The sequence below is a fragment of the Ranitomeya imitator genome, chromosome 3 (genome assembly GCF_032444005.1).
Source record: "Ranitomeya imitator isolate aRanImi1 chromosome 3, aRanImi1.pri, whole genome shotgun sequence".
NCBI classification, from domain to species: Eukaryota; Metazoa; Chordata; class Amphibia; order Anura; family Dendrobatidae; genus Ranitomeya; species Ranitomeya imitator.
The window spans coordinates 679989608-680003995 of NC_091284.1; the positions used below are offsets into that span (position 1 = coordinate 679989608).

The 14388-nt window shown below is 43.8% G+C and overlaps 1 protein-coding gene across 1 annotated transcript; it reads right to left on the bottom strand.

Moving 5' to 3' along the window:
• Positions 1–2844: 2844 nt before the first annotated feature.
• On the bottom strand, positions 2845–6677 carry RPS26 (ribosomal protein S26). Its single transcript, XM_069758412.1, has 4 exons — positions 6542–6677; positions 5805–5982; positions 5597–5727; positions 2845–2931 (listed from the first exon to the last, which is right to left on the bottom strand). Exons 1-4 carry the CDS (start codon positions 6542–6544, stop codon positions 2896–2898), a joined length of 348 nt encoding a protein of 115 aa, XP_069614513.1. The 5' UTR covers positions 6545–6677; the 3' UTR covers positions 2845–2895.
• Between the last annotated feature and the right edge of the window lie 7711 nt (positions 6678–14388).

Consider the following 14388-nt stretch of genomic DNA (forward strand, 5'->3'; position numbering starts at 1 on the left):
TCATATTGTATGGGAAGTTGGGGGGGGAGGGGGAAATCATCAGTGTATATGGGTGGCTGTGTTGGACCATCATACTAGCAGCACGCCAAAGATATGCATGTTACATTTAGCAGGGTGAATTATGGATGCAAGTAGTGATCATGGTGATCTGGGCCAAATGGAAAAATTAATAACAATCATCAAGAACACCACTGGTGAGAACCTGTACCATATACGCATATGGTCTGCAGGGCACTGGTGTAATACGGATGGCATCATTACATGGTCAATCTATGGTTTTCATTATGGTGAAAGTTACAGTATACGCTGGGAATATTGTCTATTGGTATTTATCTGTTATACTGCAATATTATTGAGGGATTATATATAGCAGGATTAGAAATATTAGTACTAAACTTTGATCTCCTCCTGGAAGGAAATTAGGAATTGAGACCCTCAGAGTCAGCATGAGCCCATGTTTTCAAATGCCAGGACTGAATTTTACTCCCAATCCATAGTATAGATTATCTCCATGTGACAGCAGAAGCAGCTTCCTACTGGTCCCCAGGTCTATTACCATTTTAGGACGGGTTTCTGACTATCCATGCACAGGTGTCAAAAGAGGCAGATGGCTAAATAACTCGATCGACAGATGAGGACTCAGCTTCTGAGCAGCCATCAAAGTCAGAGAGCCGGCGTATGATGTACCAGTACATCACAGGTTGGTAAGGGGGTCAGCAAGCTGCAGAGAGGTCTGACCGCTCTCAACACAGGATGGCTGTGTAGGGGGGGGCTGGAGAGAGCCGTCTACCAGATGATCATCTGAACCATCACGTAGCCAACAGCGATAAGAATTGGGGGGCTTAATATTTTATTGCAATAAAATCGATCACACTGTATGTCACCACCATTGAGAAGTATGCATTAATAAGATGCAATTCCAAACATGCTAACGGGAAGCCTAAACAATGGGAACCCTTGGTGGATTTACCATCTTTACTTAATTTGTAAGAGTATTGACAAAAAATATTTTTATTGCACATAGGTAAAACAGCCATAAGGCTAGAATAGTTATGTTATACCAGATTATAAGGCTATAGTATAGACACAAATTCCATATGCAAAGAAATTACTAGACGCAGTGGGCAAATCCATGATACTTAGATCAAAAATTATAAAGATATATTTTGCAAATTGTCTCTTCAGAGAGGAAGAGGACTAGAACTCTAGTGACACCTATTGGAAGTAGCGATCTTAACATTTTAAGTGACCATTTTTCTTTGGATCTAGTAACTATATTCCGTATATAGTATGTCATCTTAATTTGACCAGAGAGCTAAAATATTTAAAAATTGATTTTTCTTAATCAGGTCTGACTTTTTATATTTGTCAGTATGTTACTGTGGAGTAGCCAATAGTGATATTGGAATGCTATTGCATAATTTTCTATATGCCTAGAGGTCAGATATTTTTATTGTTAGGGTATGTTTCCTCAGGGCATATTTCTTCAGTTTTTGCTGCAGATTAGACACTGCGCACAGCCGCAGCATCCAATCCACAGCGGTCAGATGTTACAGCATAGTGGATGGCATTTTATGAAATCCAGTCTCCACTATGCGCGCACAAACACGCAGGTGGCAGACCTGCGTATACGCACATGCGGGGCGTCTTTCTAGACCGCAGCATGTCCATTTATCTTGCGGAGACACTCAGTCTCCGCAACATAAATAACAGTCTATGTATAGGATGCGGTGATTCCACATGTGTTCAAGGAATCACAATGCGTACAACAGGGGGCAGGACTTTGGATGGAGTGCACTGTCAATATGCCCAGTGGACACAGCCTAAAGGTACCTTCACACATAACGATATCGTTAACGATATCGTTGCTTTTTGTGACGTAGCAACGATATCGTTAAGGAAATCGCTATGTGTGACAGCGACCAACGATCAGGCCCCTGCTGGGAGATCGTTGGTCGCTGAACAAAGTCCAGAACTTTATTTCGTCGCTGGATCTCCCGTGGACATCGCTGGATCGGCGTGTGTGACACCGATCCAGCGATGTCTTCACTGGTAACCAGGGTAAACATCGGGTTACTAAGCGCAGGGCCACACTTAGTAACCCGATGTTTACCCTGGTTACCAGCGTAAAAGTAAAAAAAACAAACACTACATACTTACCTACCGCTGTCTGTCCCCGGCGCTGTGCTCTGCACTCCTCCTGTACTGGCTGTGAGCGTCGGTCAGCCGGAAAGCAGAGCGGTGACGTCACCGCTCTGCTTTCCAGCCGCTGTGCTCACAGCCAGTACAGGAGGAGTGCAGAGAAGCAGAGCGCCGGGGACAGACAGCGGTAGGTAAGTATGTAGTGTTTGTTTTTTTTACTTTTACGCTGGTAACCAGGGTAAACATCGGGTTACTAAGCGCGGCCCTGCGCTTAGTAACCCGATGTTTACCCTGGTTACCGGCATCGTTGGTCGCTGGAGAGCTGTCTGTGTGACAGCTCTCCAGTGACCAAACAGTGACGCTGCAGCGATCCGGATCGTTGTCGGTATCGCTGCAGCGTCGCTTAATGTGAAGGGGCCTTTAGAGAACCATGCAGCAGACAAAAACCTCTTGGCTTACTGAGCTTCCTCTCCTGGTCGGACAGGAATGTGACTGACAGCAGTAACCAATGCATCCCCGCTGCTTCCACACTGAGTGGGGGGCATACAACCAAAACGGACATACACAGCCCATCAGAAACCCCTTTAAAGTCGGAGTAACATAGTAGCGTTTTTCTTCGACTCAAATCGGTGATGTGATGAATACAAAGCGAACTAGAAAGGGCACATTCACCGATTTATAAATGTAAGATATTGACGCAGATTAACTTTTTTTGGACAGTTTATTGGACAAGATACATCTTAGCCAGTCTTCCTACATTGGTTTTGGAGGAGCTCTTGGAGGTGCACCCTAAAAAGCACAAAAAAGAAAAAAAGCGCGTTAGGAGAGATTTCAAAACAATGAAAAGTGTCAAGTAACATATCAGTAAACCTAACTGGATGGGGTTGTAAAGGTTAAACCTGAGCTGCATCAAGTAGATTGTAATTTGACCTGAATAATGTTAGTGAAAAGCACAAATGGTTAATACGAGATTACACAACTTGCCATTTGTCCTGGTCATAAGCTACAATCTTTAAAGTTGGCTTATTTTGATGTCTGCGCTGCACTCACCATTAGATCAATAACCCTGCAAACTGCAATAACGTATGAAAACCAATAAAGACTGCAATTCCCCTGATCCCAGGCTTTCATGGCAAGCCCTCCATACACTTACATGCACCAGGGGAAGGAAGCCAGACTTGGGACAAGCTCAGTAGCACACATCCAAAACTCAATAGTTCTTTCACAAATTTCCAGAAATCAGTAAATTAATTTGCCCAGTGTCCTGAACCCAACGTTGCCCACAGATCAGGCACTGTACGCCGAAAGGTCTGTAATCAGCACCTCTAAGTTTGTACATACCCTAAAGAACTTACAAAGATGTACAGCCTAATGGGCTAATATTACCAGCAATACTATGTAGATGGAATAGGTCACGTACTATAAATATTAGAACAGTATGAAAGTCACTACTGCATTGATCATGTCTATAGCACAACAGTAGTGAAATAAAGATCTGATCACACCAAGATCATTCATTTATCTTTAGCAGAGCAATAATGGATCTGTTCAGTCGTATCTGAAGCAATTCTTGCTGACTTACTGTAGTATTCCCGATAAGCTACAAAAAGGAGCAGACGAGATCATCAAGCCTAAGGGTAAGGTTCCACGTTCCAGAATGCTGGAAAACTCGCCCCGCCCAAAGCGCCGCCCCTTCTATATGCGCAGTGATTCCGGATGTCTTCATTGCACGCATCCGGAATCTCTGCACCCCATTCATAGGGCCCTGTGATTTACGTGAACGGACATGCTGCGTCCTAAAAAGATGCACCGCATGTCCGGAAACGCAGGGCCGCGGGATGCGTGTTCGCACGCATAGTGGAGACGGGATTTCATAAAATCCCCTCCACTATGCTGTAACATCTGGATGCTGCGGATTGAATGCTGTGGTTGTACGAAGCGTTCAATCCGGATGTAATCTGGACAGTGGACACGCACCCATAGGCTACGTTCACCTATCACTAGCATACGTCTGTGCTTGGATCTACTGCGGGTCTGAACCAACTGCCTTATAATCTATGCCAGGTATGGCGGTCTGAGCACCGGCTACACACGACAGATGTGAGAACCCAGCCATGGGGTATGTCAGAATTTAGGATGCAGAATCTGCCGCAATTTACGGTACAAGAGTTTGACAAAAAAAAATCTGCAAGAACACAAGAGCATGCCTTTTTTTTTTAGTCTGCAGCATGCTCATTTTTGTTTTTTAATGTAGTATGGGGAAATCTGCAGCCAAATTTACAAGTAATACTTGAATGGTGCTGTAGATTTCCCATTAAATCCAGTGCAATTTTCTAAACATTGCTTATAAACCAAAATAAAGATTATCTTACTAAAACGTTAAAACAATTATCTCAATAAATTGCAGCCCATATGTGTATGCAGTCTAACATACTAGGAGAATATTTCACATTACAACATAGTCAACTATTACAGTGGACCGCAACGTTACAAGTAGTACAAAAACTAAAATTTCATCAGCACAAAATTATTTTTTTTTTTTTAAGGGTGCCAGGAACCCAGACAAGACTATGTTTATTGCCATGAAAATTTCTGCAAAAAGGACAACAGGAAGTGCAGCCATATTGGTTCTCATCCACTAACAGTAGTACTTTTGTTTGCCAATAAAAATGCTCCCCCATTTGCAAAGGTAAAAAAGAAAAGAAATGTTGTTAAAAACAGACCGCCTGTCGCCCAATGATCAGGTGTTTTTTTTTTAGCAAAATGCTCATTCATCAGGTGAAGTGATCTTTTGCGCAGGGTAAAAGATCCCCGTTCTCGGCAGTGCATTGTCTAGTATATTCAGGACTTGCAGTTCAGAGAATCTTGGCCACATATGCGTACTGAACAATCTAGTATAGATTGCTCATTGTACATCGCTTGCTTTAGTCTGCCGGTGAAACAGGCATTTAAATGACGGATACAAGTTATCTGAAGGTGATTGTATTGTGCCACCAGTCGGTCCTTGTAAATGGACAATTACTTGCCCTTCAGGGTCCACTGCCAGCTTTATGTCACTGCCTCGGCCTTTGTTAGCATTGCTGACTTCACGATGACAACACCGCAGCCAATCATAGTAACTCTGCCTGTGCTGACTGTGGGTAGCAATAGAAATCCAGCCTTGGACCAGGGAGTGCAAGTAATAAAAGATTTGTCTATAGCTAATGAAACCTATGAAAATATCTACTCAAAAGGGACAAGCCCCATAGCCCCTTACAGATCAACAACTGGTTATTACAGTGGGTGACAACAGTACAATGCCACAAACCTGCCGAGCATATGTCTAGTTTATTAGGCTGGGACACGGGCATGCATCTTGGCTGGTGTATGGGGGTGTGAAGTAGTGAGGGGCGCTGGATAACCCCCTCTAACTGTTAAAGTTCTTGACAGATTGCAACTTATGAGTTGAACATACCGCAGGCCTGAACCTTGGAGGTGGCGTACGATCCTTACGAGCTTCACGGGAACGGTTTCTGACCACCTTGCTGTGAATGGCGCAGCTGACGCAGTAGTGCAGCTTCACGTACAGTTTGGGCAGAGCATAAGCTGGAAGAAAGGGGAAATATCAGTCCGACTCATTGTATAAAACACCAAAAATGTACAGCAATCAGCCAGAAACTTACAGTCAAAGACACTGGCATCAGAGATGTCCCTGACAGCCGCAGCCTCCACGATATTCCTGATCACAAATTTCTTGATGGCCTTGTCCTTGGGCACACAGCGGGCACAGTTTGTGCAGCGGATCGGCTGGACATGTCCGCGGCCCTTCTTGGCGCGGCCGTTATTCCTCCTTTTCTTGGTCTGTGTGGGGAAAAAAAGTGATTATATAGAGGTTGGGGGAAATAAAAAGCTGCTAGGACCTGCAGGTGCCGTCTCGTACGGCAAACATGCGCCCGTCAGAGGTTACACCAGCAAAATAAGGAGCAAAGGCTCAAACCGATGGTAGAAAGGGAGAGCTAATGGATTACTGATCGCTCATCACGTGACTTCCGAGCAGATCAGGCCCAAATAGCTAATGCACAGCAGCAAACATGGAGAACGGAAGACGACAGGACCCCAGAAATGGAAGGGGCTGGCCCGCTCCGGCGTGTTAGAGGTTAATCCACTACATGGAGGCCTATGGCCACCGGCGGAGATACACAGCTGTATATGTGAGTACTGCGGCCGGAGCACGGCACTAATCCAGTGCTAGGACGGGAGGGAACGTGGCCGCGGCCTTTATAAGATGTCAGCGGGCGGGCAGCGGCTCAGAGAGGACACGAGACAGGGAGGGAGGACGCAACACACAACGGACAAAGCGGGCGGATAACACACAAACACGCGGCTCCCAGCCATGCCGGACCCCGCCGCGCTGCCTCACCATCTTGGATTTCGAAGGCTGAAAAGAGGACCGGAAACCGCTGTGTATTCCTTATAAAGCCGATCCCTCCGCGGCGGACGTGATGTACTGTGCAGAGACGTGCTGTGATTTGTCAAGCATTATAAACCCCGCCCATCGAAGTGGAAGAATCAGGTTCTGGTCTGTGGTACTATATTCTGAGCTTCGCGGATGTATCAACTGATCTAGCGACCCGAAGGAACTAGGTGAAATTTCCTGGGTATGCGCATGCGTGCTAGTAGCCGCAGCAGACTCGGTGAGGCAGAGTCTGGGTGTTGTGAGGAACAGCGCTGCGTTGGGAAATAAATGTCGCACAGTGTCAGAAGCCTTGTACACTCCACAGTCAGTAGCTATAGTCATTTTACTTGGTATTTTCCAGACTTTCCCACTGTGCACATGACTGCTGCTAAGTTCACACTTGGGAATATGTGCGCAGCCTATCATCTGCATACACAAATGCACGTTTACGCAGCGTTTTTTATACGTATCAGCTTATGCATGACGGCAAAAAAAACCGCATGTGTTTGTATGCTTTTTTGCCTGCGTTTGCAACAATTCAAGTACTTTGATACCAGAAATCTGACTAAATTGGCCCAAAAAAGGATCTAGAAAAGATTTTTTTTGTAGGAAGAAACTGGTCTATATTATTTCACTCAAGAGGTGGCAACATGGTACCAAGTCTAGCATGTGCCTATGATGGCGCCGATCAAACCGGCGCGGCTCACGTGAAAGAATTGGCGCATCTTTTCACTCGTACATCTAGGTTTATGCTACCGTAATTGCTCGCCTGCAATGGTAAAACCACCCCGTTTGTTTTTAGTTGTTAACCTCTTCCGCTGCAGCCAAGTTTGGTCACATTCACACTATTGGTATTTGGTCAGTATTTTACCTCAGTATTTGTGAGCCAAAAACCAGGAGAGGAAAAGTATAATAGAAACACGTCACCACTTCTGTATTTATCGCCCACTCCTTACACATACTGAGGTAAAATACTGACCAAATACTGCTAGTGTGACTGTGGCCTAGTGCATCTACTCTAGTAGCCTTAAGGTACCGTCACATTAAGCGACGCTGCAGCTATCTAGACAACGATCCCGATCGCTGCAGCGTCGCTGTGTGGTCGCTGGAGAGCTGTCACACAGACAGCTCTCCAGCGACCAACAATGCCGGTCCCCTGGTAACCAGGGTAAACATCAGGTTACTAAGCGCAGGGCCGCGCTTAGTAACCCGATGTTTACACTGGTTACCAGCGTAAACGTAAAAAAACCCAAACAGTACATACTTACATTCCGGTGTCTGTCCTCCGGCGCTGTGCTTTCCTGCACGGTCAGCTGTAAAGCAGAGCGGTGACGTCACCGCTGTGCTTTACGGCCGGCCGGCGCTCACAGTGCAGGGAAGCACAGCGCCGGGGGACAGACACCGGAATGTAAGTATGTAGCGTTTGGTTTTTTTTTACGTTTACGCTGGTAACCAGGGTAAACATCGGGTTACTAATCGCGGCCCTGCGCTTAGTAACCCGATGTTTACCCTGGTTACCAGTGAAGACCGCTGAATCGGCGTCACACACGCCGATTCAGCGATGTCTGCGGGAGTCCAGCGACGAAATAAAGTTCTGGACTTTCTGCTCCGACCAACGATGTCACAGCAGGATCCAGATCACTGCTGCGTGTCAAACACAACGATATCGCTATCCAGGACGCTGCAACGTCACAGTGTGACGGTACCTTTAGAGTTCCCGGTCACACTTGTTCCCATTTGTCCGTGTGTGCAGGACCAGACACAGATGTCAGAGGGCCCCTGTGCACGACCATTATACGGGCCCTTTGCAGTCCAATAACTCATCATAATGCACAAGAACACCTCCGTTGGAGCTGGATGTGACCCTTACCTTTGAGGCCACTGTCTGCACAGGTTGCAATAGTATGTCCGCCCTTGCAACTGTGTAAATGTGCAGTCGCTCACACAAGCAAGCAAAATGTTCAATTATAGGGTAAGCAGATCACTTGTGAAAAACAACCATTGATATTTGCAGTACATCGCCAGTATAAATAGGGAACGTGCTGCTGATAATGACAACGTATGGAGACAGCTATAATATTAATGATGGCCTGCGCCTGTCAGTGTTCGCTGTTCTGTGTAAACAGCCTGGTATAAGATCGCCAATGGACTTGATAGGGTATGTGCACACGTAGAAAGATCCTCTGCGGATTTTTCCGCAGCCGATTTGATAAATCCGCAGTGCAAAACTGCTGCGGTTTTTACTGCGGATTTATCACGGTTTCTATTGCGGATTCCACTGCGGTTTTACATCTGCAGTTTTCTATTGGAGCAGGTGTAAAAACGCTGCGGATTCCGCACAAAGAATTAACATGCTGCGGCAAATAAAACGCTGCGTTTCCATGCGTTTTTTTCCACAGCATTTGCACTGCGGATTTCTTTCCCATAGGTTTACATTGTACTGTAAACTCATGGGAAACTGCTGCGGATCCGCAGCAAAATCCGCATCGTGTGCACATAGCCTTAGACGATCGTTAACGGTGCATTATTAGGCAGAAATCTGCATGTTAATATGCACCACTACATTCTGCAGTAAAATAGAAGAGTAAAGAAACAGAACATAATAAATTACTTATGTTTTATTTATAACAGATCTTCAGCCAGAACAATACAAAACATACAGTATCTCCAATACACAAATGTTTACTTACACTATGTTACAGATACAAAAATGCTTTGCAGCAACTTTTTTTTTATTTTTTAAGCAAGATTATCCTCACAAACAAAAGGGAAGAAAGTAAAAATCAAAGAGAACCCAGTGGCTGGAAATAGAATGAAAATTGGAAATATTGCACTTGCTTCTGAAATGGTTGGAACAAAGGAAGGACAATTTGGGAAACATTATTCTATTAGTCATATGTAGTCGCTGTTGATTTTGAGTTCAGCATTTTAGATTCTCATAGTTGCCCCTTAAAAAGCCCTTTTACATTAAGTCACATTTTATTTGTCTCTTAGTTATGTTTAAAAGAATAAAGTGTTGGCAAAGGCACCTGACCAACTAGAAAAACAAAACCATATTTCAGGAGATGAAAAACACCCAGAGTAGACTATATGCAGCCAAAAGTAGGATTGTAAAACTTCCATTTAAAGGTCTTCATTCCTCATACTTGGGGTGCATTCAGAAGTCCGTGCAAATCAGTCAGAGATCAGACCACAATGCACGGACTGGAGTGACCACGGATCTCACAGAGCATGACGGCTTCATATATTTCAATGAAGTTGTCACACTCGGGTCAGGAGACCCACAGCCAGTCTGTGCATTATGGCTATGAAGTTGTTACGCTTGGGTTGGTAGACCCACAGCCAGTCCACGCATTGTGGTCCGATCTCACACCGATTTGCACGAACGTCTGAACGCGCCCTCAGAATAGATCACCAATAACAGATCAGTGGTGGTCCGACATTCTGCACCCCCACCAATCATCTTTGGACAGATGTAAACTGTGTACCGAGAGGAACAGCACAGCTTGGTGTACCTTTAGTGGCTGTTGGCAACAACTGTAGCTCAGCTCCCTGTAGCCCAGCTGCAGATCCTGGCAGCGGTCACTAGACAGTGTACAGAGCTGGGCTGTTGTGCTTGATACAATTTACATCCAGCCAGGGCGAATAATACATCTGTGTGGATGACAAGTGTCGGACAGTCGCTGATCTGACAATAATGACCTATCCTAAAAATAGCGAATATCAAAGTAGTAGGCAGCAACTCCTTTAAGATGTTACATGATTTTAACATGAAACCGCCCTGTAACAGCTTCTGAAAACACCTGAACCTTAGTGTTTTTTTTGACAAGTGTAGACTCCTCCTTTAATCGAAGGACTGAAATTTTATCCTAAAGCAGCACTTATAGATTTACTTATATTTCCTTTGAAGAATCCAGATACAAAGAACTTGAGCCAACTTCAAATTCACGATTTTTGCTCCTGACATCCTTCTGCAGAACACAAGCTTTCACTTACAGCAGACAATAGTACAATCTGTCACCCGATAATGATTGGTCCTTTCTTGAAAACAAACCAGAAAACCACCTCTACTAACTGACCACTTTAAAAAGACTGGTTTGATAGAGGTATTAATTTAGGCTAGTGTGGTACTGCTACAGTTAAAAATGTGCATGGCTAGTGGATTATCCTACAAGTAACGTTAGAGCTTGAATCAGCCTTAGGCTGAATCATCCGAGATACAGTACTGGCTACTTAAATGGTATTGACACCATCAGACCGGAGGTATAGTACTAGTGCTATTTGAATACTTGGTTCTTATGCTGCCAGAGTGGAATATAGTTTGGGGTCATATGGTCATACGGTATTTGTGCCGTTTAGATACAGTGATTGTGCCGTTTAGGCATATGAGATTTCCCTTTCATGAGCCACTTATATTTTCCTGGCGGCTGGTTATTTGGGAGGTAACATGCTTGCCTCTGGTCTGGGGTGTTTTTATGTAGTATTATTTGCCATCACAACTGTGTTTTAAATATTTTTCTTGTTATGTGGTTTAATAAAACATATCCATTTTTTGTATGATGAGGTCTCTGTGCAAGTTTATTGTAGGTTATTTGTATTGGTATTGTGCGGGGCCGATATAATATATATATCCCCTGACGGGCATAGGGTGTAATTTGGTTCACCCTGTGTATTGTTTGTCTTAATTGGTATTGGTATTAACACCGCTGAGGGCAACTGCTGGTTGAAGTTGTGATTGAACGGATGGAAGACTTCAATTGGAGGATCTACGGCTACATTAAAATAGTTAATGAGCAGGACAGAATACTAATGCTGAATCCATTAATTATTGTAGCCAACTTAAGCTCAAGCCCCATAGGTCTGTGCTAATCGGTGGGAATTCTTGATGGTTTGGTGTTAGTATAGGTAGGGCATCAGAAAAAGGCCGGTGTCCCACTTGCAACTGCAATGCAAAAAACTTGCGCGAGTCTCTCGCCTCAATACCCGGCACTGCCGTCGGCAGTTCGGACCGGAGCGTTCAGCTGCATAGAAATACATGTAGCCGCACACTCCAGTCCCAAGTGCCGGTGATTGAGGCGCGAGTTTCTCGTATTGCAGGTGCAAGTGTGACACCGGCCTTAAGATAATACTCTGAGAGAATGAACCAAAACACCCCAACTTATTTTGTAAACATTTTTTATTTAGCTTATGAATGCAAACCCTTAAATTTTAGAATGATTGATCAGCTATCTTACATGGATTGCGGAGTCTCATCCATTGCCTATTGGCAGATGTAAAGGGAAGAGTTGTGTTCCCGGGACATAAGCAGACGTGCTGACTGAGCATGTCTATATAGTTGGGAAGTGTTCTGTTACCAGTAATTGAAGGTGGATGGCAACAGTTATCACCTCACTATTAATAATATCAATATAGAGTGTCCAGGCTATCGTGAAAAATTATCCACTAATGCCAAAAATGGCCTCTTAAATACTCCCATCAGAATGGAGCGGTAGCAGACATGGACGGTTATTTCTCCATTAGGACTGTCAATTCCCCATTACAGAGACTTACTCTCAGGATGAGTGGGGGGTCCCAGCAGGTGTACCCTCACCGATGAGCACATTAACATATACGCTTTCGAAACATGATCACTTTAAATATTGCAAATAACCATTTAAGGGTGGTTACACACAGATTTTAATAATGCTGTCTGAAAGCACCCTATGGATGGAGGCTACACAGCGACTTTGGCTGCATGACCTGTGACACAGCCCAAGAATGCTATGTGGTGGAATGGAGTTGCATTGTGACCCATAGACTGCCAAGGAAGCAAATGGCAAGAATTCAGACTGGATGGGACTTTTTGCAACTTGCTTGTTGTGGGGGGACCCCATTCACCTTTATTATGCTGTGATGAAGCAGAGCCACAAAGCATCTTTGGACCCGTGTTATGGCCAAAGTCACCATGCAGCCCCAGCCCAAATGTCATTTACAGTGAGCAAAATCAGCAGGAAGAAGAGATCTTATACACTGATCAAGTAAAGCTAGTGCGCTGTACCCGCTCCTATAAGGTCCAGGAACTGGCACTTACTGATGAAGGCTCCATTGTAGTGCGTAATGCGGTAACAATGCAGTGACTGTACATAAATGTAGAAAACGCCTCGAAGCACAGACTTTTTGGTAACTTTACTCCCCTCATATTATGCCAATATAATGAGAAGAAGAGAACCACATTTTTTTGCTATATAAACAGAATAAAATGTAACTTTCCAACAACTTCCCACTATTGAGAACTACAGGAAAAGTTAGCAGGCAGGCAAACATACCCATGTCTGAAGCGGAATTCACACCTTAGATGTTTCCAGCTATCAGGGAGCTTTGTGTTATGTTATATCCAGATGGAGGGTTTTTGTAAGACTTTTTTTTTAGGAACAAATATGCTTCAAAGTACCCATCAAAAAAGTCTGAAAAGACTCTTCCTATTAATTACAATGTGAAATCTACCTTTCAATGCTTGTTACAAAAAAAAAGCTACAGGTTACGTCTTCATAGAAGGTCCTGAAGGAGTTTGCTCCATACCTCTTTGGGAAAAGAAAAACTCCTCACAAACCTACCAATAAAAGGAGGGTTTCCTAAAGGCGTTTTCTTTTGAAAAAGTGTTTTTGAATGCCGTGAATATAGCCTTAGGGTATGATCAGAAGCCCATCCATATGAATTGTACTGTGGAATTTGTGAAGAAAATCGATAAAAACAATTAATTGTCAAGTTGTTTTTTTTTTAGTAACCTGCTGAATTACACATGTGACTGGGTGATGAAACTAAACAATTGTTTCCAACAGTTTTTTGGTTAGCAGCTAGATAAATGAATGAAGGAAAAATAAAACACAATCAGTAAAGCAAAATATCTGCAAAGTTTTCTCCACTTTTTAAGTAGTTCTAAATAGTGAAATGCTGTCTGAAATTAGAATTACACTTCAACTGAAAGCGTACCTTACCATTCAGTAGTCTCCCATTCCTCGCCGACAGACTTCCACTATAAAATCTGTCGGCAGTAAGTAATGCAGTAGACAGAAGCCAGGGAGGGGGAAATAAAGCTGCAGCTTCTCTCTGGGAATCTCCATTCTGTAACAGGCGAGGAATAGCAAAGTGGGGAAACAGACTGGCTTAGGGCTTATTCAGACGCGACTGTATTTTTGTTGTACGGAGAAAAAAATAAGGCCCAAGTTTCATCAGTGTGCTTTATCAGAGTTTGGGCAGTTTGTTCAGAGTTTTCACACAGATGGCATTCGAGTGCTGTCCAGATTTTTCACGGATCCATAGACTTGCATTGTCAAGTTTGAGCCGACACTGGATCAATATTGGACAAGTCTCCATGATTTTGTGCGGATGACTTGGTTTAAGGGAAAAAAAAAAAATCGGACATGTGGCCTACTCCACAGACCATCATAGGTATGAGTGCTATCCATGAAAAACACTTCTATCAGAAAAACAGACGTCTAAATGAGCCCTTAGAGTGACTGTGTACAGCATTAAACCACAGAGCACTGCATCAGTTTCCACTATTTAAAAAGGCAAGGAAAACCAAGCAAATATGCAGGTTGGAAACTACTGTGTATAATATACTATTGCTGTCTGAGTTGTGTTTTTTTTTTTATAGAGAGGTGCGCTTTAAAAGTTGAAGTGCGATCTAATGACATTTTGCTATTGGAAACTCTAGAAGCTAATGGGAACGTCATTTTACATCATTAGTAAAGAACAGAGAAAAGTCAGCTCAACTGACTGCCACTTACATGAGATAAAGACGATTATTCCAGAGGTGTTCTGTGTTGTTT